The sequence below is a fragment of the Enoplosus armatus genome, chromosome 14, assembly GCF_043641665.1.
Source record: "Enoplosus armatus isolate fEnoArm2 chromosome 14, fEnoArm2.hap1, whole genome shotgun sequence".
In the NCBI taxonomy this organism is placed as follows: domain Eukaryota; kingdom Metazoa; phylum Chordata; class Actinopteri; order Centrarchiformes; family Enoplosidae; genus Enoplosus; species Enoplosus armatus.
Window position 1 is genome coordinate 13,127,234 of NC_092193.1, and position 26,878 is coordinate 13,154,111.

At 43.2% G+C, this 26,878-nt stretch overlaps 1 protein-coding gene across 6 annotated transcripts; it reads left to right on the forward strand.

Annotated features, from left to right (window-relative positions):
- fgf12a (fibroblast growth factor 12a) lies at window positions 1-26,878 on the forward strand. 6 transcript variants are annotated; one of them, XM_070918302.1, is made up of 6 exons: window positions 6,386-6,585; window positions 6,651-6,750; window positions 11,175-11,226; window positions 16,070-16,173; window positions 24,945-25,143; window positions 26,763-26,878. In XM_070918302.1, exons 1-6 carry the CDS (start codon window positions 6,386-6,388, stop codon window positions 26,876-26,878), a joined length of 771 nt encoding a protein of 256 aa, XP_070774403.1. The 6 variants fall into 6 exon arrangements, with proteins under 6 accessions (XP_070774405.1, XP_070774403.1, XP_070774402.1 ...); XM_070918301.1 differs by lacking the exon at window positions 6,651-6,750 and adding an exon at window positions 7,968-8,015 and having other exon boundaries at window positions 6,386-6,581; window positions 11,116-11,226; XM_070918304.1 differs by lacking the exons at window positions 6,386-6,585; window positions 6,651-6,750 and adding an exon at window positions 1-91 and having other exon boundaries at window positions 11,116-11,226.

Consider the following 26,878-nt stretch of genomic DNA (forward strand, 5'->3'; position numbering starts at 1 on the left):
ATGAGGATTCTGAGGCCATTCCTTCAGAAAGGAGCGCATATGCTGCAGTGTTTCTGTGGACAACGATCGAAGTCGACCACTATCACCAACGGTGAGAGACAAACACAGCGCCATAGCTTTGTAGCTGCCTTTTGCTTTGCATGCTTTCTCTCTTGAGTGATGTAAAGAAAAGGGGGGAGATATAGGGAGGGGGGGTGGTTTCATTGGCCACTCGACTGTGTGAGTAACATCTTCCGAGTCTGCAGTAAAGAGAGCCCTTTCCTTGTGCTCCTCGCATCTGTCCCGAGCGTTGTGTGGTGCGGATAGCTGCCTGGCAGCCAGCATCCAGCCGCACCGCTCCGGAGAGGGCTCCAGATACTTCACCAGACCCGAGCTGTATTTGCAGAGGAGCGCGTTCCAGTGCTGCAACCGAAGCGGGCCAAAAAAATGGACAATGCAGGGATCAAGTCATTAAACTTCAGGGGCCTTGGAGAGAGAGAGAGAGGCAGTGTTGTTTTTAGGGCCCCGAACAAGCAGCGCGGTTCAGCACCACGGATAGCGCCATAGCAGCGAGCACTCCAGGGCAGGGGGCTCCCAAACTTTTCATGTTTAAATAGATTTAAATCAAACCATGACCCCAAGTTCATTATATTTTGTCCCAGGTTCCCCATTTGACAAGACAGAGTTAAATCTCAATTTAAAACCACACAACTGTCTCTACACTTAGTGGATAATTGTAATTGGATGTCAGTTGAAACATGTGAGAAGTCTCCCGTTTCTTCATTAAGTTCTGTTGGTCAAATGAAACTACTCCTTGTTTTCCTCCCCAAACTATACTTAAGATTTAACTACTTAAACGCTTGTTGAAAACCAGGCCCAGTGTTAATATATAGTCACTCTAACCTGGAAAAATCAAACATTACTTTTCAAAATTACTTACTTTGCCATCCAGTAGGCCTATGTTCACTATAAAACATGCTACACCTTTGTGATGTGAAGTCTCAATGACACAACCAGCACTCAACAGTCTTTGGCAATAAGCCTAAGAAGCCAGCCATGTCCTCTAGTCATGTCTCAGCAGTCCACTGCATTGCTGCTGTTGTTGACTCGTAACATAACTACACCTCCAAAGTCATTAAAAAAACATCCTTCAGTATTTCCAGAGTGAGACAAAATGCCGTTTTACCGGGGGACAAATATGCAACACCTACTCCTGTCCCCCTCCTGTCACTTGCAGTACATAGGATCTCCTGTAGCTTCAGCTGGAGCGGCTCTCAAATTCAGGGCAGACAATTAGAAACTCCATTAAGCACAGTTGATTCCTCTGAGGTGGTTGGACCAAAAGCAGCACGCACACTGGGATCTGCAGGACTCGGATATAAAGCACCACCAGTCCTTATCCTGCATCCCTGTTCACTGTTAGATGAACCTCATGACCTCAATCCAAACTTTGAGTCAGCTCATAGGTGTTAACACACATGGACGCAAAGCATGAATTTACAAATCTAGTCAAAGCTGTTTAAGTTTAAGGCCGCGTCGGGCAAAGGCTTTGTTTGAAGTTTGTTCCATATTTGTCAACTTGTGTGCTCATTTACAAGTTTAATCTTTTCCTATTTGATTCTTTATTCTTGAATTGTTGTGGTTCTTTTGCAAGAACCCCTTTTTAAAGAGGAGTTCCACTGTGTCTTTGCTGCTCATCCTGTAACATCATCATAAAAATAGAGCTACAATATGATGACAGCAGGCCTTTTGGATTTTTAAATAGACACTGCCCTGCTCATGGCTGATTAAACAGCCAATATTAACTCCTATCTGAACTTGTCTGTCTATTGTACGTCAGCAGTTATGCATGATTGACTCAGTATGTAAATCACTCATCAGACAAAGAGGGATCACACACACTTCCACTTTCCGGAAGACAGGGGCCAGAACCCTGGGCTGGTAATCTGACTGCATCATTTGCTGCTCTGGGGACGTTGGCCCGTACAAGATCATGTAAAGCAGGAAGAGCAGAAAGTGTTTTGCTCTCCAGATTCAGGCACTGTGCCAAAATCGCCTCCCAAGGGGTTTTTCAGTGAAGGATGCTTCTGAGTTTGCTTAAATGTTTGCACCTGGCTTTCCTTTTGTAGTGTCAAGTTTTGCACCTGGCTTTTCTTGTGTTAAAGTTAAATACAGTAGTTGGGGTGTCTGGATTGCAGGACAGCTGCATGGTGGGTGGCATAATGGAGAAACAACCAGTAACAACTTGCGGAAACACATTTCTTTTAATGGCACTGTAATGTGGAATAGTTTTCATTTTGTCAGTTTCCATGTAACATCAAGTTTCATTTGAATTACTTTGGGAACAGTTTGTTTGTCTATCAGTCAATCCTGATGTCTTTGTAGACTGATGTGTGGCTTTTTTTTTTGTTGCATTCTTGTCAAGCACGATTTGTTTTAATGACAAACTTAATTTGTTTTAATAGTCTTAATTAGCAGTTGGTTGTCATCTCTCTCTGCTTGCATTTGTCTGGTTTTGTGGCTTTTTGCTTATAAGTAAGAACAACAGTTGGTAAAATAGTCTTTAATGTAATATACACACTGGTAAAATGTTGAAAAAAACGATCTTGTTTACAATGCAGGGATCTCGCCTCTGCCTCACATGTTGCTGCACTCCATTTAAATTCAATAAGAATCACTTTGTTTTTGTTCATCCATACAACCTGGGCTTTGTGCAGTTATAGTATATATAGTTATTACACTAACTACAATCAAACAGTAGCTGTGAATTGTGCTGGTAGTGATAAAGTGTGGTAACGAGCAGTTCCAGCTATTGTGAGTCAACAAATCTGTCTGGTATCTCAAGGACACATTAGAGTGGGGAGCTTTAGCGAATGGGAGCATCCACTAGTCTCTCTCTCGCTCCCTGAAGCACGCCTGTGGTTCATGCTTTTTTCCACAAGGGGGCAGCAGGTATAAAGGAATTACTGTGAACAAGAAGTTACTCCTGTAGTGGTGGCACCTGAATGAGGGCCACAGAGCTTTGGTTCATGTCTTTCAGTTTTCAGAGATATTTGGTTCCTCTGCTGCAGTGCACAGTGTATACAACATGGGTCATACTTTTAATGATGAAATCCAAAAACTAGTACTCATAAAATGAAAACACGCCAGCTGTACACTTAACACATTTAACATGTTTGCTTCATTTTTGCGCAATAATCAGAATTCTTCTACCACAACAACAAACGACACAAAACATTTGAAAATGTTGACGTCACACTGTTTCTATGCAAATGTTTACAGCGCCAAATCATTTTGATTGACAACTCGAATGAATATATTGCCTGCAGTGCACTCCATAGCAGCAGTGTTTTATTGCTTGTGGACGTATCTCAGCTGGAATGAAGTGAACATCAATTGTCTGTGGTAGAGGCAGGAAGCCTAGCAGATCCTCATTAGGGAATACTTTATCTTTCCTTGACAAAGATGTATGTCCCATGTCTCTATAGCGCTCCACGCCACAAAGTCCCTCCCATTTCTGAGAAAGGCTCTCTTCATACTCCAAACCACCAGCTGATTTTTTTTCTACAAGAAACATATATCACACTCCTGCATATCCGCCAGAATGATGAATGTTATATTGAAGTTGTTATTGATATTTCTTTATGCTGCAGTGACATATTCATTTCTACCACTCACTGGCAACTCAATAAGAACACAAAGCTAGATTAAGAGTTTTGATTTAGACGCCAGCCTTCACTTTCTAACTTTTCTTTTGCTGTCTGTATTCTCTCTGTCTGTCCGTTGGCCTGTCTGTGTTTTTCTGGGAAAAGATTATAGCTGCCCTCCATCTCTCTCTCTCTCTCTCTCTCTCTCTCTCGCTCTCACACACACACACACACACACACACACACACACACACACACACACAGGATGATGTGCTGTATGTTGCCACTGAAAGACATTCTTCACACACAAACACATGTTGTAAGCTGTAGAAACACACACACACACACACAAGTAGAAACACACACACACACACAGGGACGCGTGCACACACACACACACACACACACACACACAAGTAGAAACACACAAAGGGCCAACCAGGGTACCAGTGCTTCACATTCAACACTTTCATCCATTCTATCCAAATCTTACGTAAGGTGGTGGTGGTGGTGGTGGGAGGGGGGGTCGTCTCTCTCCCTCTCTCTCGATCTCTCTCCGGGGTTCGGTTTGGAGAGAGAATGTCAAACCGAGTCCTAGAAAAAGCCTCTAAATGTTTCATACTGTTTCATCACGGGGAAGAGAGAGGTTTGCTGTGCTGCTGAAGACTCACGTGTTCTTCCTCCCACAGTGTGTGTGTATGTGTGTGTGTGTGTGTGTGAGTGTGGTGGTGTGTGTGCTCCCCAGCCCATGCGATAATAAACAATGAAACCAGAGGCCTGCTCACATGCACACAGACACATGTTGGTACACACACACACACACACACACACACACACACACACACACACACACACACACACACACACACACACACACACATTTGCAGGACATATTTGGGAGCTTTGCCTTGATTTACCTGTTTATTCTGGTGACTTATCCTCAACTCTAGTCCCTTCCTTTTAATTTCAAAAGAAAGCAGAGCCATTTAACATTGTGCTGAATACAGCTGCAGTGAAAAACAATCAGTTGGTTTGCACTTGTCCCCAGATGTGATTTATGATAGATATATTCATGTATGCACTCCCCCTCTCCTGCAGGCTCACTCAAAGAGTGTTAAAGGGCAGTTTTCTAAGCTTTGGTGTTGCAGTATTTTTCATGGTTTATGATAAGGGCTATTGCGCTGTTGTTGAGGATGTTGTTTGTAATGTTTTGGTGTCATTTCCATAAGCCATAAATCACATTCATCCATGTGTCACTGTCTGGGTCTTCATGTGTAGCATTGGTATTTTGGGTGTGTGTGCTGCAACCTGTTGCAGGTAATCCTTTTAGCCAGATTTAATGTATTCTGTCGGGCATGTGTGGCCACGGGGTTTTTAGAAAATGAAATGCATGCTTATGTCCCTTAAGTATAAGCTATGAGGATAAGAATGCTGTGTATATCAGCCAAAGCTGATTAAGATATCTCTGTTCATGCACACTTCCTCCAGAACAGTTTAATGCGGCCCCTTTGCTGACCGACGTGTCCCATTTGAAAACTGACTTCTGAATGTATTTGTTATTCAAAGAGACAATTGTGAGGACTAAAAATCCCGCGCGCTGGCACCCACTTCCCCTTGAGTAAATACCCACCCAGCATTTACCCCCCTTTTCCCTTTTTGTTTTATATATTTGATATTCACGTCTTTTCTTGCTGGAGATCACTCCTCTGAGATTTCCTAATACGAACCTCAATCACGTATGATTGCGTTAAAAGAGTTGAAGAGGGAGAGAGAGAGAGAGAGGAGAGAGAGAGAGAGAGAGAGAGAGAGAGAGAGAGAGAGAGAGGCTATGGACCGCGACCGTCCACTCTCGCTGTCGGCGATGTAACACACAGACAGCATCCATTCAGGACGCGCTGGAAACGATTCTTAGGCTACTTTATTATTTGTGCGCTACAACAAAAAGCTCTCTGGCGTGTGTTCGCCTCAACTAATTGTTGCTTGTCTGCCGAGAATCCCTCCCTGCAGGCTGAAACTGGGCTACATCTCTGCAGCATCCTTGCAGAGAGTAGCCTCTGCTGCCGATTCCATTTTTCCCGGCTGCATTTCGAGGTGCCACCGACAGAACCGGGGGACCGGACCGGGCTCACAAATCTGGGCTCCTGGACCAGCAGCGGACGGGTCTCGTTCATCGATGTGCGTGGAGGAGTAAATGATTAGTGGAGGGAGAAAAAAAGTTAGGATCCTTTCTCCAGCCACGCACGAGCGTCTTGTGCATGGATTTAGGTTGATGCGAATTATTAAGCCAGAAGGATAGTGCTGGTGTGCAGATGAGGATTACGAAGCCGTGCTCGTCGGACGCGGCTCTGTTCACCTGGAATACCTGAGGCTCTCCAATGCCACGCATCTGCATCAACTTATCGACACTGTTGCATGCATTCACGGCGGATGTGTCGGCCCCTGTGGCCTAGCCCGTAGATGTATGTTTCATATAAGATCGGTCGCTGTTGATTCGAAGCGCTGAGTGCCAGAAACTCGCAGCAGCTGAATTACACGCCACTGTCCCCCTCGAGAGGATGCAGCCTGTAGCGCAATGATGCCCGGGACTCGGGAGGATTTTCTGAGCAGGATGACATTTGGTTGAAGCACTCGTGGACGGAAAACACAGAATCAACTCTCTCCGGGTTTTTTTTTTTGTTTGTTTATTTGCGCCAAGAAGCTGCACCAAGATCCGACCTCTGCCGAACTAGACTCTCGGTTTTCAGACTCGGTTCGGGGAGATGGCCGCGATCGCCAGCTCCCTGATCCGGCAGAAACGCCAGGCGAGGGAGTCGAACAGCGACCGGGTCTCCACTTCGAAACGTCGCCCCAGCCCCAGCAAAGACCCCCGCTCTCTCTGCGAGAGGCATTTCTTGGGGGTCTTCAGCAAAGTCCGTTTCTGCAGCGGCAAGAAAAGACCCGTTCGGCGGCGACCAGGTCAGTGCTGTAGATTTTCTTTTTCTTTTTTCTTTTTTTACTGATGTGTGTTATGTGTGCGTATGGAAGCGGTCCCCCCTACCCAACCCCCCACTCCACCCCGCCCCTCTTTGGAGCAGCAGATGCATTATACTGCAGTCGAGGGCTCCAATCTGAACCAGAGGAGAAGGTAGATTTTCTCCGCGGTGCGAAAAATCCACCTGTTCCATTAGGTCTCCTTGTTGTCTGTCGATCCACCGCAAGACACAACCCTCCCACATCCCGAGCAGCAGCAGCCTGAATGTATATAAGACATGATCTATATGCCGTGACGTTACCCCTTTACTGCTCTGATCAGAACAATCAAGATGCTTCTGTGTCCCAGTCAGAGCTTGAGTAGGGTTTGTTACAGCAGCTATATTGTCTATTTAAGCCTTTGATTGTGCACATTTTTCCAGCACCCCCCCCCCCCCCCCCCCCCACACACACACACACACACACACACACACAACACACAACACACATAGACCTACACACAACTTAATGAGGCTGCTTTACATTTTTTAATTCAATATTTCAGCAGATTGGGGTTCAGAGGGGAGATAAGTTGCACCGCAGTGCACCAAGGCTCTTTTGAGATTAAATGTTTTAATGGTAAATGTTTATTGCAGAGAGAGAGCTTTACTGCAGTGAAGGGAGGTATAGCTTTAGTGATTAAGAGCTACTCTGGCTGTATTGATAGACATAGGCTCCGTGCCTACTACACTCCACAGTATATAGCCTTCCCCTTTTTTTTATTCTCCCGGGTCTGCTCTGGTGCACAGATAACAAACCCGCGGTTGCAAGTCACCCCTCTCTGAATCCAGATCTCTCTCTCTCTCTCTCTCTCTCTCTGTTCTGTGATGAACAACAGCCAGGTAACTCTCAGAGTGCCTGCAGACAGACTGATGAGGCAGGAGGACAGACATCAATTTCTAAGGCAGAAAGAGGGAGGACGACAGAGACAGACAGCCAGACAGACTTAAATTAAAACCCTGTCACCGCGCAGCCTGTCCTCAGACAGACAGACAGACAGACAGACAAACAAACAATCCCGGTGCCAAAAACTGCCACAAAACAGCCTGAATAGAAACACGAGCAGACAGACAGACAGACAGACAGACAGACAACAAGCCAATCAGGCCTCCAGACACTGTTGGGCAGGTAGGTAACTCCTTTCACCTGACACATACATGGCTAGACAGACCGCTCAAAGACAGACAGCTGTATATCCTCTAATTGATCATCCTTATATTTCCACTGATGCCTTGCCATATATTTGCATATAAACCAGCCGACACTGGAGAATTTATGAATTCTGCCTGTTTAAAAGACTGTTGTTTTTCCTTCTATTCCCCCCTTCGTAAGATGCACCCTCGAAACCTCCACAGGTGTCCCATAAGGGCTGCAGGCTAGGTCAGTAGCTCAGCCTCCATCCGTGTGTGCTGTGTTTCTTCTCGTCTCCACCCCATCTCTCGCCCATGTCGACTCCCCCTCGGCCAGGGAGGGGGGGGTGGGGGTGGGGAAGGGGGTGGGCTGGGGAGGGACAGAGAGGGAGGGGAAGGGAGGGGCGGGGGGCTTCAACACCTGTCTGACAGCCGACGACCCTCTCCCTTTGCTGATCTCTTCTTTTTTTCTATCACCCCTCCTTCTGTGTGGCTTTCTTGGATTTTTTAAGCTTAATTTCTGACCTGTTTTTTTGTTTGTATTTTTTTCCTCGTAGCTAAAGCTTCTCCTATAGCCAGTCGTTTGTCGCTCCTCTGTCTCTCTCCTCTCCTTGTCTTTGGCTCTGCCTCCTCTCATTTTGTTTCTGCCTCATTCTCTTTGTCAGTCAATGTCGGATCAGTCTTTATCCTCGCTCCTTGTTCTGTGTCTGTAAATATGTGTCTAGTACTGCTGTGTAAGTGTAGTAGAGGCTCCTACTATAGTGTACATTGGTGTATATGGATATGATGTGTCTCTCCCTGTCAAACACTATATCAGAACAGGTGATCATTCACCATTTCATGGTCATGACACCATTTGTCGACGTACCTAAATGTTTTTGTCCTTCTGTATTGGTATGAAGTAAATTTATTGGCGTTTTAATGGCGCACACACACACACACACACACACACACACAGGATGATATGCTGTATGTTGCCACTGAAAGACATTCTTCACACACAAACACATGTTGTAAGCTCTGGAGTTTAGCTGGGAGCCCGTTCAGACCTGTGCTTACATGAACACACACACAAGCACGCAGCGCACACTCTGCTAAATGATTGGAACTGATGAGCCGTCTGCGCTTGGGGGAGCCCACGTTGAGGCCTTAATTTATGGAAGTGTAGTTATCACGTGTGATTTACTGATGTGTACACTCCCATGTGCTTTCTCACACACACACATAAGCACACACACACACACACAAGCATACACACGCATTCTCCTCACCCTGCCTGTGATGGATGATGAAGTGCCTGTCCAAGGAACTGATGGCCCCACCCCAGGGGTAGGTGAGTTGGGGACTGATGGTCAGGGTGATGTACAGTTGAGGTGAATCCACTCTAGCTGTGGGTCACAACACTCGGCTTAGTCTTTCTACGGGCTCTCCATACTTGTCTTCTGTACAGTATAAATCGAGCTTATGCTCCTGTAATTATTGCAGGGATCAGCTTTCAAGTAAAGACCTAACATCTGCTGTTAAAAATGGTACTGGCTGAAATTCTGATCTTTTTTCTCTTCTGATACCAAGGTTTGAAAATGTTTCTTTCTGCCAGAATCATTTTGGGTTTAATGTGCCAGACTGGACCGCACTGAACTGCATGACCTCCGAGTCTTGTTACGACCTTGGAGGACAGTCAGGCTCACTCGTATTGCTTTATTCCAATCACATAATTTATCGGAACATGTTGTCAGCCCTGCAGAGCAGGCACTTTCAGTTACTGAATGTTTATTTAGGCACATAAAAATGAAACCGAGCATCAATTCAGTTGTGACAAAATGCTTAATTTGTTTCTTTTGTCGGGCAGAGAATAAACAGAGGATTAGTAACATCCAGCATCTGAGTTGTTGTCTGATTTCAGTGGAGCTTGTCTCAAAATCTCTGCCATTGCAAAAACAGCACATTACTGTTTGGCTGTAGAGTTTCATTATTCACAGTAAACCTTAAGCATCATATCAACTGTATTAGTTATACTCTATCTCTTCTTCTATCTGCACTCAAAATGAGTTTCATGAATCTCAAAGCTTTGCCTCTCCAGCTTTTCCTTGTCAAAAGCCACAACCCAAGTCTTGTTCACGCTAATGGTGTCATCTGACTCCGGCTACGGCTTTTACACAAAATCAAAAGACCTGCCAGACATTAGACGGAGACCACACGTACATTTTTTTTACACATCTCTTTTCCTGGCATGGCCTGAGGCTGGGAGGCTTTCTTTGCCCCGAGCTAATCCTCCTGAAGTGTTGGGCGCTTTGAGCAGCACCCTGGCCAGGCGCCAGATGTCAGAGGTCGGTTCAGGGTTATTGCAATGAAAAACAACTCTAGAAACTTTTAGGTCAGTTTCACTGGAATCCTTTGGGGTGAACCTGTTGCCTGTAAAAACTCAGAACCTCCTGGTAAAGGGAGAATTTCATTGAATATCAGTAATATCAACCCAAAAATGCACAGTTGCTTCATACCAAATAAAGAAACCATTGGCATGTCGGTGTATATTACAAAGTGATTTTAAAGGGGTAAGGCATTATGAGAAAGTAAAAACATTCTCATTGATTTTCCGTCATGGTGTTCTCATTGTGAAAGCCCTCCAGTCAAACCTTATTGCCATATTTTGGGATTATGTGGTACAGCAGATGACTCATTACAAACTGCCCATCATAGTCGTATTGATATTCATCAGTTGGTAAGAGTTAAATAAAGGACTGAAGTGGTTCTAGTGCTGTAAGTTTAAGTTTTTTTTTGTTAGCAGGCTGGATTGTTCCACAAGAACAATAAGACTTTTTCAGTGTTAAATTTTTAAATGGTGAATTATAATTGAGTGTTTAATTGATATATTTAGAGATTCACTTCATAAAGTGATTGCTTAATTTTGTATTGCAATTATGCAATTCAAAAACAGTTTTAAAAGGCTTTAAAATCTGAGCAAATATCAGAAAACACAGGAGTAAATGTTTTTAAAGGCATTAAGTGATTTCAGCAGTGAAAAGTCTTGAATTGTTCTGTTGGAACACTCCATCTTCCTCAGCCAACTTGTCTTTTTTAATAAATTAAACACCGTGTATGTTTGTGAAACATTTGTTTGTAAAACATTTCAGCATTTTAAAATGCTTGACAAGAACAGCTGTGAGTGTGCAAACACTTAGCTGAAGGCAGAGGAATCAGCTGTTTTTGTGTGTTTTTTGTCACATTTATGAGGATGTTGCTCTGACATATTCTTGGTGGGGATGGGGCTGTGGCTCGGCCGATGGTTTGTGTGTATGTGCGTGTGTGCGTCTGTCGTGTGTGTGTGTCTCTGTGTGTGTCGTGTGTTTCAGAGCCGCAGCTGAAAGGCATCGTGACACGACTGTTCAGCCAGCAGGGCTTCTACCTGCAGATGCAGCCGGATGGAACCATCGACGGCAGCAAGGACGAGAACAGCGACAACAGTGAGTGGAGCATTATGGAAGCTTCAGCTTCCAGCATAAAACATTTAATGGAAATGAGTCACATGGTTATATAATATATTACCACATTATGCTTTATCATTTTTAATTCTTATATAACTGATGCCAGCCTAAAGCACTCCAAAATTAGTTTAAGATGCCCTTGTTGAATTGGATTATCACGACAAAAAACCCACAATTTTAAAGGGAACTATTCACCAAATTCCACAAGGCAGAATGCCCTCATTTCTGCATCTGGTTATGCAATAGTATGCATGAGATATGGCTGTAGACATTAATGTGTCAAAACCTACTCAGATGGTTTATGAATTCTTATCCAGCCTTCTCAAAAAACATACCTTTCACGGTAAGTAAATACAATATTTATGGAGTATCTTGTATTAAAATTTCTATCCCTAAGTGAAATTAATTCCAATACCCCTCGTCTGTCTAAGTAAACCATTTCTTCTGTGTACACTGCATGATTGTAAGTGTCACATTGTTTTGATTGATTCAGCTCTGAAGCGTGTGTGATTATCACAGCAGAAATTCCTTCCTGGAAAAGCCCATCGCCTGAAACAACTGTAGCCCCACGGCTTCACTCCCTGTCACAAAGATCCCTCCCAGAGCCACTTTTTTCTTTGCAATATTTCACCGCCGATCGACTTTCCATACTGGACTACCAGAGGATAAATAGTCTCCAGGGTATAGTCCCCTAAAGCCTCCGATCTCACAGGGACAGAAAAGGGGAGGATCAGCAGAGTCTGTAGAGAGTCTTCTATATTAAAACATATGGGCTTTTTGTAACAATATGAAGGATCAAGGAAGAGATATATGTCAGTGGAGAATGGTCGCCAAAGCGATAATGACGACACTCCCAGTCTGGAGTGAAGCCAGACAGGAAACCAATCATGACCTTTCTTCTTTAAAACATCCTGCCAATCTCAAAGGAAGTCAGAGCCAAAGCTGCTGGACCGTAGCAGTCATGCGGTGAAAAGAACGGCCTCTCCCTGTCGCTCGTCGTTTTATATTTTTTATGAGGAGATAGATCTTCAGTGAGAACTACTTATAGCATAAATGAAGGGTCTTCAGAACAAAAAGGATTACTGCACAAGCAGGGGGAAAAAAAGGAAAAAATTTCCACAAAATGCATCTCCTCTGTGCACCTTTAACTCACTGCTGTGTTTTTGGAGCCTCCATTGTGTTCTAAGGGTTTTAGCTCACAAGGTTTTCGTTGCAACGGAGGGTTTCCCCACCTCCTAGAAAATCCTCCTGTTAAGCAGTCCCTCTGGCCCAGGGATGGAGGAATGCAGTGAATAATTTAGCCACAGGAAACTAAAAATACCACCTTCTCCGTTTGTACCCAATGAATAATTCTCTATATGAGATGCCTCGAGCTCGGAGACGGTCCGAAGGAAGACACAGTAAGAGAGCAGAGGGGAGCAGGAGGTGCAGCTGGAGGAGCTGGAAGTGTAGAAGGATGGAGACAGAAAGAGTAAAAGACAAAGAGAGAGTGATTAAGAGAGATAGGAACGGACGTAGTAGGTTTGGTATTCAGGTCTTGCTCTGAACTATTGATTGCCCGGCTGGATTATTAGAATAATAGATTACCCCCACCCTTGAACCACACCACCCTCTGACCTGCAGCATCCTCAGCCGCAGCAGATGGAATACGGTAATTTGTTTTCAGGGGGTGGTTCAGTGGAACTGATGGGATTGAAGAGCCTGATGCCGCCTGCATACTAGGTGTGACCTGAGCCTGGAGAGCGTTCCAATTCCATTTTTTATTATTTGCTGTATTTCTGCGCTGAATGACAAAACGTCAGACAAGGAGACAACTGAACAGAACAGATTGTTACTGCAGTACATAAAACTGCTTTAGTGGCAGGCTGGCTGAGCTACGCTTAACTAACCGCAAGGGCTGTGAAACACCATTCAATTGATTAACACCCATGTTCAAATTTGACCAGTTATTAATTTAATTGTCAGCAGTTGATCGCCTGCAGTAATTACCTGCACACGCTGAAGCGCTAGAAGGATATTGCTGGTTAAGAGACACCTGCGGTATCAGGCATTCACACTCCGTCTCGATGCTCCTTGTTGATGGATGGGATGAAGCAAGCACTTTTTTTATTAGTAGAAGACCCGGTCACTAAATTCAAGCACTTTATCAACTCTGACACTCTGAAGGAGTGTCACCAAAATTGAATTAAATACATTATTAAACACTGTGTATAAGAAGACAGACTAACACACCTGTACTGTACTGTATATACACCAGCTCTCCCATCTTTGGATTAGCATTTCTCTCTGGATTTGGAAACGTGCCTGTGGCATTTGAAGTTTAGCTCAGTGTTTCTCTAAACCTTTCCTGCACGGTTTATTTCCTGCTGCTCCAGTATCCCTCACATCAAATGCACTTCCTTTAGCCTACCTGCAGGATTTGCTTGTAGCCGATTACTGCTCCACTGGAAGCCGTTTCAAGGATTTTGCTTTATTGGGCTGTTTGAACCCATTTTGCCTGGCCCTTTGACGATACAATATCCCTGGAAAACTCTTAAAGGATAATTCCAGTATTTTTAAACCTGAAAAGCTAAAGGTTCTGGAATTGGTCCAGTAGATAGCCTCAGCCGGCAGCCGCGAGACAGGCTGGAATGGCTGCAATGTCATCCTTGGGGGCAACTGCGCCCATCAAAAGTACATCCACTAAAAGTGACAGGCTCAGATTGTTATTCTATGTGTCTGACAACATTATGGAAAAGATCCCTACAGAGACCTTTTTGTTAAAGAGTAAGATCCTTTTTGTTTAACCAGAAATAAAAGTCTCACTCAAGGAGAAGTCCTGATCTGAAATCTCACGAGAGGTGAGTTGTTGCAGGAAGATGACGGTGGAAACGTGAGATAGTAAGTGAACGTACTTTAGACAGGCGCCGTTGTTCCCAAGGATTACGTTGCAGCCATCGCAGCCTGTTTCGTGGCTGCCGCCTGAGGCGAACTACTGGACCAATTCTGAAATTTTTTGTACCTATTAGTCATTTTAACCCCAAAATATGTAAAAATAAATAAATAAATAAATAAATAGAGCCCAGGTTTAAAAATGCCAGAATTACCCTTTAGCTCTGTCCCTGCACCAGCCTAGGCGCTCTCTTTTCTCGGTGAGAGATAGGATTGAGGTTATTAAGGAAGAGAAATCGCCTTCAGAATAGACATCAGGTACTCTAGCAGCAGTCAATGCAGCTGTAATTATGGAATCCATCAACGGCTGGAGCTGCAAATTAGAAAAGCTGGACATTTAGAAGGTAGCTGAGTGACAGCTCCTGTCAGTTGTGTAATATTTTGGCAGGCGAATGAGAGCAGGGACGGCAGATTGTAATTATAGCAAAATAGTGTACCAGCACTGCATATTTTGTGTCTCTTTCGCTCCCGCTTTTCAAGCCAAGCTATTATGGTGAGTCTTTTTGAGGGTCCTATTGCAAATATGACTGCTCAGAAAAAGCTAGAATATGTTTTGATAAGTTGAAAGTTGAAGGTGCTAATGGATTCACATTCTGCCTTTTATACCCCAAACATCGGCTCTCAAGGGTATAACTGCAAGAGAGGCCAGTGTGTATCACCCGCGCCAGTGGCCTGAGGGCAGAGTCAAACCATTGGCAGGCGAAGGCAGCACGTCGATATTTACTGAGTGAAATTGAATCTGCTCGGAGGACAGACCCATGTTGGCACGTCTCCTCTCGTCCCTGCCAGCTTTATCTGATAGTCCCCATCGGCACTTGCAGAACAATCATCCCAACAATACAGGGAGTCTGCAGTACTCAAAGAGTGTCCTGACACCTTCACCGAGCCAAAGCCCATGAAAGGCACAGTTCAGTACTCGCATTCAACAGAACTTACCCACAGAGATAACGGTTATTCATTTGTCGAATAATTAGACTTGTTTTACAGAATGAGTAAAGCCTCTTAGATGATTGGGCAAACATCCTTGACACTAAACAACATGTCTAGTTGCTATACTAATTCTAGATCTGTGCTGTTTTATCAGTGCTTGTATTACTGTGTTAAAGTGGCGGGGTACAGTTGGAAAAAAGTGATGTCACAAATTTCCATGCACCAATCACTCAGCACTCAGTAATAATTGAATGAAAATGTGACAAGAGCTGCGGGGTTGTTTGCTTATGTTGCCAGGCCACTGTAAACCAAATCTGATCACACCACACCCACACAGTCCTGATGAAGCAGATTAGCGTTTAACAAATAATACCTAAAGTTAATTATTTAGTCATGAATATTTAATGTTACAGAGAAATACTTGAAGCCAGGGGCTTTAAGATTGGCATATTTGCAACGGATGAAACTAGTTTTTCTTGCCAAATACTGTTCAAACCAAAGCTGTTGCATACAAAGTCACATAAATGTAAGTTAGTGTGAAATTATTGTCTTTTCGCTACATCTACATCGTATGTTGTCTGATTGGTTGAGGACAGTTTTATTCAGCTAGCTGGGTAGCCGTTGACACAAAACAATGACGCTTGTTGGATGCTCTGCCATCTTTTTTGTATAATTTCAGTTATCTGTCACCAGAGAGTTTTGGATTTCTGCTTTAACGTTAATGCTTCACTGTCACACTGAGGTGCGTCAGTGTCCCCATTGTCCATGTCCTGTGCTGTTCACTTTACTGCTGACAGATAGCCAAAGAACAGCGAGGCTGTCATGTCTACAAGAGTTAAGTGAAAACTCAATTGTCCTATTCTGTCCTTTCTGTCTGCTGTCTCTCTTTTGTCTCTGCCTCTTTGTATCTGTCTGTCTGACCCTCCCTCCCTCACTCTCCCTCATTCTGTCTGCTCTGCAGCCCTGTTTAATCTTATTCCTGTGGGTCTGAGAGTGGTGGCCATCCAGGGAGTGAAGAGTGGCTTCTACATTGCCATGAATGGCGAGGGCATGCTCTACAGCTCGGTAAGATACAACCCCTCGCACCAGTCACACTCATAGGTTGTGCACGTGTGTGTGTGTTACCAGCATGTGTATTTCGTTTACATGTGTTGTGTTTTGTTCAGTTTGTTGTCTCTTTTAATATCCCACTGCAGCAAATACTCAGCCCTTCCAAACCCTTTCATCTCTACTCTATACGAGAGCTCTTCAGATGTGCCTTTGTGTTGCTGTGCAGCACTTATTCCCCCCCTTTGTTGTTGAAGCAGCACCGCGCATGTTTTACATTTAATTTGACATCAAGTTCAGTGCTCAGCCCTTTTTAAAAACTGCTTCTTCTTCTTTTATGGGCTACTAACGTGGGCTTGTTAAGTAGCAGTGAAATTCCACTGAATTGTCTTTTGATGTGGTGACGGCGTTGCTTTGTTCAACTTTCATCTTGATCTCTATTCAGGATTTTTGCCGTCATGAATGGATACTACACTGTAAAAACATCCCTTTTTAGAGACTTTTCAGTTCACTCTGAGCTGTGAAATGCCATTACTTGTTTCTGATATAAATCTTTTATCAGAAATTTGAACAAAGTGTCATTTCTCATATTAGCCAAATGTACTGCATGATTATAGAAGTTCCACACTTGCCTTGAAAAGAAGTGGAATTATCTCACCACATTAGCAGAGATACTCCTTCGAGTTAAAAAAAAAAAAAATCATTTTAGGCTCAGTGGGGGAGTAAATATTGTGAAGACGGATGTTTTATTTGCAGTGTAAGATATGAGAAGCATATAGGCTAGTGTGGGTAGCAGATGCATGAGCGGGGGTGGACACAGTCACAGATGTCAGTTGGAGGAAACATTAAGTCGTAGCTGTTTTGACAGGCTTCTGGAGCACGTTTGTGGAAATGAGTTGCAGTGGGAGAGTGTGTGTGTGAGAGAGAGAGAGAGAAATAGGGGGGGGGGGGGGGCAGAGATTTAAAGACAGGAAGATATCCCTAGTTGGCATGGTTATATAACCCTCCAGTCTCATGGTTCCTAATCCAGTTGAAGATAGTGTTACAGAAGAAAGAAGAGGATGGGAGGGCTGCGTTACCCACAAACCTCTGCTGAGGGACTTTGTGATGGCGGCAAGACAGCTATGATAAATGAGCTGAAATTCACAAACTCTGCTACACATCAAGATTTTAAATATGAGAGGAGTTTATAGAAGTCAGGTTAGGACTCCTTTATAGAACAAGGTAACAGATTTAGAATTAAATTTGCATGACATTGTTACTTTAACTCTTATTTTTTGATGTGGGAGTTTCTTAAGTTGTGGTGAGGTTTTATGGATTTCAGGATTGTGTCGTTTAGTGTCTGGTGCTTCTTTGTGTTTTCTTTTGTCTTAACACCTTGGGACCATGTTGGAAATACACTTAAACATGTTATCCTTTGGATTTTTGTGTGTCTGATAATACATAAATTAAATCAATCAATCAATCAACTGCCCATCAAACTTTTTCTTTCTCAGAATACTCATAAAATCCTCGAAGGACGCAGTGAAGCGAAGGTCTGTCATATTGCAACTTACTTTTATTGATAAGGGAGCCGCTTTACTGCGAGAGCGACGGGAGAACATTTTGAAATAGACCACATAAATGGCGTACACGCTGCATTTTTTTTTAAATGTGCAAAGTCTAGTAAATTCAGTGCCATTATTTCAGAAGAAGGAGCGTTCTCGCTCAGTACAACTTGAGCACAGCTCAGTGCCTCGACAGATGTATGAGCACTCACAAGTTCACAGAAGGACGTGCAATAAATGCGCAGGCTGTTATGACTCACCCAGGTAGACGGATTCATTCATAACTAAAGGCTCATAAACAAGCGCACAATTCACAGCCCTGCTATGGGGCTTATAATAACCCTCCACCCGTCTATCTACGTCTAATTAAAGTTTAATCGTGCCCAGATAGAAATCTTTTAATTTATTAAATTGACTCCTAGTTGGGGACGCTGCATGACCCCCCACACACTCCCATCTTTGATGAAATCCTCATTTGCGTCATTTTGATTATTGTTAACTACAAGTGATTCACTACATCATTGTCAAACAGCAGCTTTCAGCTTGACCAACATGACTGTCCATGCATCATTTTAATCATCATTTTTATGGGCGGAGGAACACAATTTTTGACCTTTCTATCAAAGTTAGAGGGGGTGTTTGTCAGAAGGCAAGGCATTTTTGCAGTAACATTTGAAAGGCTGTTTTAATTAAAGCCACGCAGTGAATGCAGTCTCTGGCCATATGGAGGAGGTCCGGTTCCTCAGATGTGAAGTGTGGGAAATTAGCATGCATTGGTAAGCAGAATGCGGGTGGTAGGCTGGATCACAGGGAGGCTTATAAGCCTTGGAGAGCCACAGAGTGCTCATAAAGAGGCTAAATTAACATGCAAACCACTGGATGAAAGCACACATTGCCTCTGTTTCTCTCTCTAATTCCCATTATTTACCAGTTTCATTTACCAATACAGATTATGCATGTGATAAACAGTGTGAGAACTTGTTAAGCGTTTCCAGAGGGATGTAACAGGGAACATTTCTAATCTTTATTCACACTTTTATGAGAGCTCACATGGTGCAATCACAGCTATAAAAGAAGTCCTTCACTTTCATTCCTCATACTTACTCACATTTACTTTTATTATTATTTGTCCAGGTCTTTATCTTCTTCCCCACCTCCCTCTCTTATTCTTGCTCTCCTCTCTCTTCTTCAAAGTCTCCATCACACTTTTTTTTTTGCCTCTCTAAACTATAAAGTTTCTCGCTGCTTGTTTTGTTGCCTTGTTTTGTCTTCCTAACATCTGAGAGTGGAGATGCGCAGCTCTCTCCCTCGCCGCCCTCCTGGGAGATAATTACTGAGGGATATCCTCCTACGTCTCTAACTCTCGCTCGTTTTTCTTTTTCCTCTCCCTGCTTCTTTGCACTTGTCTTGTTAGTGAGGGAATGCGACAAGCTTTATCTTCTGTGTGTTTGAGATGATTGTGTTGCAACACAACTTTGGGAAGCCTTTCTCTTTAGTTCTTTTCATCTGGGTGTCAGGTAGATAGCCATTTTTTTAGGGGTGAGTTTACTATTACCGTTGATCAGTTAAGTGGAGCTGATGTAGCCATGGGTGAGCAGGGTGATAATGCTTGTGTGGAGTGTTTAGCAATGAAGTGCGTGGGGGCTGAACATCTACAATGAAGAGCTCCCTTCCATTATTTATAACACTTCTCAATATGACCTAGTTTGCTGCACAGCAGTAACCACTGTTTTCTCTCTCTCTCTGCTATCTCTCTCTCTCTCTCTATCTCTCTATCTATCTATCTCTCTCTCTATCTCTCTATCTCTCTATCTATCTATCTATCTATCTATCTATCTATCTATCTATCTATCTATCTAATCTCTGCATGACAAACATCCTCACAACATATCTGTCCATAGCCACAAGCCCGTACACTGCGGCCTCTGAACTGTTCTTACTTTCTTTCAATCGGCTACTAATTTTACTGCTTCTTATTTATGTCACCGGCAAAAAAATGATGTGTCGCAGTAAAACCTTCACTGAAGGCCCTGAGGGGACGAGTGAGAGAGAGAGAGTTGGTGTGGAAGGTCAGGGGAGAGCTTCAGAATTTGTTCGGGTGACAAATGATGAAGGGCTTTTGTGAGTCGCCTCTCTACCCCCCTCCCCTCCTCCCTTCCATGTCTTGATCTTTTTCTGTCTCTAGAACAAAAATGGTTAGAAGGAGTTGGTGTCGTTGTGTTGAATCAAAAAACTTTAGGGAAGTCTGTGTGTGTTTTTGGGTGCATTAGTGCTGCAACTAATTCTTTTTTTCAGTTTATTGGTTAATTGTGTAGTCCATAAAATGTCAGACAACGAGTGTGCATGCACATCATAAAGTTGCATGTTTGAGTTGACAGTGCTGATGACAGGTAATGGGTTGATGGTGCTGTCTAGAGAGAGAGACAGAGAGAGAGAGGGAGAGTGTGTGTTTGGCTAATAAGGGTGTTTCTCCAGGACATCCAGAGCATTAGTATGTGTTTGTGATTTGATTTTAGCCATTAACCATCAATGTCCTCCCCTGAGGAAGTTAGGGAAGGACAGAGCAGTGCCTTGCTTGAAAGTGATTGACTTTCAGAGTTAGACAGAGAGAAAGATAAATATGGAGGGGAGGAGAGGGATAGAAAAAGTGAGAAAGAGAGAGTTTTTCAGTTTAAGTAATGTCTAGACAATCCCCGACCTGAATCTCTCCCAGAATAATAATGAGCTCTCCGGGAGTTCCATGGCAGGCCTGCGATTCTCACAGAGGCCAAAGCTCTCTGATACACTAGTGGCTCAGGCCCATATTTAAATGGAGGCTGCCCCGCACCCACATATCCTCCGCATCTTTATCTAAAGCCAAAGGACGCCTTAATGCAGAGCCGGAGAGCTGCCTCCCTCCTCAGATGGAGCCCGTATCTGATTTGGATTCAGGATGCGTTCAACCCAGTTCTGTTGGCAACCCAGTTTCATATCCATTACATCTTGCTCTCTTGCTTTGTGTTTCATTTTACATTTCCTACACCTGCACCCCCCCACCCCCCTTGTCTTTCCTCCCTCCTCCTTCCTCAATCTCCACAACACACACAGACACGTATCACTATAATCAGTTTGAATGTACTGAATCATCTGGAATATTTGTTGCTGTTGTTTGACATTGTGTGGCAACAGAATTAAGACATCCGGATGATAAGATAAGATGGCTGACACGACAAAAAAAATCATGGTTGAACAGGTGGCTTAGTGGTTAAGTGATATACTATGAATCAATTCCAGCAAGATATATTTTGTTGCATGTCATACCCCTCTTTCCTCCTGCATTCCTGTTTTTTCAAACACAGTTTACATTAATTAATTAATTTTGAAACCTGCATCATTTACATCCATGTTTACCTTGGCTATCATAATTCTTGCATGTTTCTTTGGGCATTAACTCAACAACCATTCATCAGTGAAATAGCATGAGGCCATCATATACCTCTGCTTTGATAGACTTGATGTTAAAGCGTCCCTATAATTGTTAGTCACTCTTCTCCGCATCTTGTTTCACCTGTTCGTCTTCTTCATGTCTTATTGACTTGCATTGACTACAAATGTGCATATCTGCCCTGTGAAGTCAACATGTCTGTGTATTGCACCACCTGCACGCTCGTGTGTGTGTGTGTGCTTGTAGAGCAGGAGAAGCAAACAAAGTGGGGACCAGCTCGTCAAATCAGTGCCCCATTATTTCCTTGTTTAAGATCTGTGCCTGCAGAATCACATCTGTCTATTCTAAACTAGTCGAAGTTGTTGTAAATTCAGCTGGCAATGTTTGATAAAAATTGATGCAAATTGTTATGTGCTGAAACTGCTAAAACATTAATATTCTGTCCCCAGTTTCATGCTGTTTGCTCACCGGGTCTCAGGTGGACGTCTGTGTTTATTTGTCTTTAGCTCCCTACTGAGACTCCTAATGCTGGCGAGTGAGCAGTCTCACGCGCCCAGTTTCACTAACAAGTCCTTCGCCTTTCTCCTTCAGATCACCACAGAATATAAATAGGCGTCCTTGTAATCAGTTTACCATCACTAAGCACAGTCCTGAAATGTGGCACATCTTTTTTTTTTCTCCTTGTTTTGCGGCGGTAACAACTTTGGCTGATTATGTATTCCTGGCAGAGGAAGCGACAGGGGCAAACCTGTTGGCGTGCATTTTAATGTATGACAACATGTGTGTTGAATTAAGTTTGTGTGTGCAAGTGGCTGTTCGCCTTCCGTGCCTTTCCCTCCCTGTGTGTTTTCTGTGGTTCACGCGTGTCCATTAGGGAGAACTCATTAATCACGAGAGACTCCGACCCCGTCTCTTCACCTCATATTTCCACTCAGTCATCCACAAACAAGGTACTCTGTCAAAGACTTCAAAGTCACTTACATTCCACCCCTATCATTCCCAAGCCACAGCCAGGGTGCTTTCTAAACTGCTCCAAGCCTTTTCATAGACAGTAACAGAGTGTCGTCCTTGTGGACGAATTTGGAGGGGATTCTACAGCGTGTCAGCAAAGCAAAGTGGCCAATTGTGAAGGGTAGGACAGTAGAGCGCACTTACGTGTTTGTGTGTGTGTGTACTTGGCCTGATTTGGGCTCCAAACAGATGAAGATGGGATAAAGCCTGCTGGTGTGTAATGTATCACTGTCTTCCCCCCTGCCCACTCAAACACATATGTTCACACACAAACACAGACGCAGCCAGACAGGCGTGACGTGACCCCCAGTGCCCCAGCAGAGAGAGAGATGTCTGCTGTTGGACAGTGTGTCAGCAGGCACTGATAAACTCCGCCGCCTGCTCTCCACAGAGCTTGTCCTCCCTCCTGCTGACCAGCGAGACGTCTCCACACCGCCGACCATGTGACCTCACCTTGCAAGAGTCCTTTACACAGCCTGCTATGCACTGCTGTGTCTTAAAAAGGATGGTCATGAACACTGCGACTCATTTTGCCGAACAGTGGCGTGCCGTGCGAGCTAAGACACAGATGCACATACTCTTCAAACAGCATTGATTTTGATTGGGATTGGGAGTTTAAATCTGCACTAATCGATATTTTTACATGAACAATTGATTAAATTACAATGTGTAATGTGAAATATGTTGCTTATAGTGACAAACTCACAGAGAATGATCACCAAACTCTGCAGTTCCCCTCAGCTCTGCTGAACTTTTAAGCATCTTTCAACTAATTGTTTAGTTAAGGAGAGCACAACTGTACTATTTTGATTCATTCTCACAGTTCTCATCAACCCTGTATTCAGTCGCAGCACGCAGCTGCTCTGATAAATCAAATGTACGCTAACTGCCTGGCAACAAACGGCAGACAGGCTCGTGAACATAGTGGAGCATTTAGCAGCTAAAGAGCCAGATCATTTTCTCAGGAGTTAATGGAGAGCAAAAACAGAGCTGTTGCTCCGCGTCTGCTGGATGTGTAAATACGTTGTTTGCGGGAGGTTCACCATTACAACTGTATAAGGTGGTAATATGTCAATGTTTTGTTTACAGCTTGTTGTGCTGCCCCCAAGTGGCCAAAAAATATGTTTAACACGTCACACATGTTAGAGTTGCTTATTGCATAATGCAGGTCCTGCAAACAGCTTTTAAGGGTAATTTCACCTGAATTACAAAAACACATATTTTTTCACTAACCGCTATTGTCTAACCATGCAGATAGATGAGATTTTGAAATATCCTTTTCTGACATTTCTGCCTCCAACCCAATACAATGGAGGTGAAAGGAATTTTGCTTGTGGTGCTTGAATCATTGAAAAATGACATTTTAAAAATTCAAAAAAAAATTCAACATTTCTTTTCACCCTTTATTTTAAATGCTCCACAGACCTCACAGTGAGCAGTTGTCATAGGTACTATTCAAAAGAAAGTATTTGCTGAAAGCTATCCACAGCAAGAACAGCATTTTTTGTGGTCACCGCCTTTGTGTTGGAGTGGAAGTAGAAAAGTCAGAGACTGATATCTCAAAACCTGGGTGAATAAAATCCAAACTAACTGACAAATGAATTGTTTGTAGTATGGGTGATGCAACCGTTTAACATAATTTTCTCAGCCTCTCTCCTCCTCCTTCATTCTTTATCGTTCATGCTTTTACAGTCTATCTATCTATCTATCTATCTATCTATCTATCTATCTATCTATCTATCTATCTATCTATCTATCTATCTATCTATCTCACTCACTCACTCACACAGACACACACACACACACACACACACACACACACACGTAAACAGTCACCTCCAGCAGGAAGCAGAATTGGGCTGTCAGTCAAATGGACAACCTTTAAAGGGCACAGGACTCTGCAGGAGATATTAATGAATGAAATACGGCACCAACACCCAAACACACACACACACACACACACACAGACAGTACAAAGCCAAAACATCCACCAAGCCAGCTGTTCCACATCACCCGCGTCTATTTTTTGACACACACGACTTCCCTGCCCTTCAAACTGACTGCCATTAGTTTTTAATTTAGCCTCTTGCAGTCAGGAAGCATTCAGACGACGAGGAGAGCAGAGATGAGGCGTATGGGTGATGAGGTATGGCATCCACCTTGTCAGTGCACGTTAATCAGCTCACCTGCTTTATTAAGTATTTATTAAGCATCTTTTTGTTATAAGTAAGACGGTCAAGAGCATTGTTTCGTCTCTTGAACGGTCATGGCAGTAATCTGGCACTGTACTCATTCCCGACAGTGTATCCAATATCTGGTTCTTTCCATTTTTCCTGTCATTCCTCTCCTCCTGTGTGTCCCCTTGACACTTTCTCCTTGACTTGCTGCTTTGATAATGAAGCAGAGAGATAAAAATCTTCCATTGTCCACCATTATTCTAATAAGGCTATCATTCTCATTACTTGGATTCATAGAATATGTGTGTGTGTGTGTGTGCGTGCGTGTGTGTGAATGTCAATACAGTATGTTTGCTGACCTTGGCAATATACACATGCTAGTGGTGAGAGCCAATATTGGCAGAGTGACACAGACCAAGCTTTCTTTTTTTTCTCTCAAATGAGACTTCATTAAAATCATCCGTCTGTTTTGTAGCTGGTCTGCATGTGTCTTTGATATTTATGTGGGTACAAACAATTTTTTATTTTGTGTGTGTGTGCATTGATTCATATGTGCTGTATGCCTTCCTTAATGTACGAACCCACATGCCCATAAGTGTATCAAATATCCCCAACTCTCTCTTTTTACAGGAGATGTTCACGCCGGAGTGCAAGTTTAAGGAGTCCGTTTTCGAGAACTACTATGTGATCTACTCATCCACTGTGTACCGGCAGCAGGAGTCGGGCCGGGCCTGGTTCCTCGGCCTCACCAAGGAGGGACAAGTCATGAAGGGCAACCGGGTCAAGAAGACTAAGCCCTCGTCACACTTTGTACCCAGGCCCATCGAAGGTATGACAAATCTTGTTGAAAAATGTTTTTGGAACATTTTTAATGTTTCTCCCTTTTTGTGGTTATGCATGTACGTCATTTACTATAAATTGGGTATACTTTACAGGTAATTACTTTCGAAAGCATTCCGAAAAAAACATCTCTACAACAACCCATTACATGAAAATGTGGTATGAAAACTAGTTATTTAGTTATAGTTTTTAAACCAGCGCTGTGTACATCTTGTAGCAGTGTTTTTAAAAACGTTGACTAATGTAAAGCATTACATTAACAAGTCTTATTTTCATCAAACCAACTCCCAGAAAATGATCAATAAGGATATTGAAAAACTATTCATGCATTTAAAATGTTTCGATTTGTAGACGACTATCTAGTTTCAGATATTACACAATCCTCCGACAAGGAGTTTTCTCAATAAATGCAGTGAAACTACTGTACATTTACTGTGTTGGATGACATATCTGAAGCCAGCTTTAATGTCTGTGAAAGTTCCATTATTGAAATTAGTGGAACAGTGGTTGCTCTGAAGATAGGGAAGAATAATCAATTAATGGTGTAGTTTGGAAAAGGCGGTGGCCTATCATACTCTGTGCTCTATGTTTTACCTGGCTGCAAGACAAATTTCCCCTCAGGGACAATAAAGTCTGTTAAATTTGTAACGCTTAATATTTACAGAAATGATACTGCAATATACAGTTATAATAGGATCTGATGACAGATTAAAATAATAGTTTAAGAAATACACTTGTTCACTTTCTTGCAGGAGTTATATGTGACTTTCGATACCACACTCAATATGAAGCTACAACCAGCAGCTGGTTAGCTTCGCATTAGCATAATGATGTGAAACAGATAGCCTGGTTCTGTTCAAAGGTAGAAAACAGTCCACCTACCAGCACCTCTAAATCTCATTATCACCGTATATCTCATATCTTTTATCCGTGTTAAAACCGAAGTGCAAAAATGACAAGTTGAGGTTTTATTACAACATTTTTCACTTTGGTTTTTGAACGCATCAAACTAACACGATATAACAGGTTCATTAGTGAGATTTAGGGGTGCTGGTAGGTGGAATTTGTCACCTTTTTAAAGATCCAGGCAAGCTTTCCCCCGTTTCCAGTCTTTATGCTAAGGTAAGCTAACTGGCAGCTAGCCATAGCTTCATATTTAGCATGGACGTATAAGAGTGGTATTGATCTTCTCATCAAACTCTCAGCAAATAGGCATATTATTTTATTATTTTAAGTTCATTGTTTGTGTCGGGTTTTCTTAAGTATCAGGCTCATGAGAAATACCTTATTTTATCCTGAGCATTTTTTTAGCTGTTGTGGGTACAGGTTTATTTTTAAATATCACCTCTAACATGTTTCTAGTGAGAGCAGTGTTTGATAGATATTATTATGTGATAAAAAAAAAGTGCTGACATGGTCCTAATTCCCCGTCTTATCCCTCCCAGCCTGGTATAATTGTCCCTCCAGCCTCACACCTGACCTTGTCTCTGTCTTCACATCCATCTCTTCAATCTGCTCTCCATTGTCCCCTTTCTGAGCTCCTCCTCTCTTTGTCCTCTCGTCTCCTGTCCTTCCGTCTCCTTTCCTCTCTTTACATCTCCACTACAGTTTGTATGTACAGGGAGCCGTCAATGCATGAGATAGAGGACAAGCACCGCTCCAGGAAGAGCTCAGGGACTCCCACCATGAACGGAGGGAAAGCTGTCAATCAGGACTCCACATAG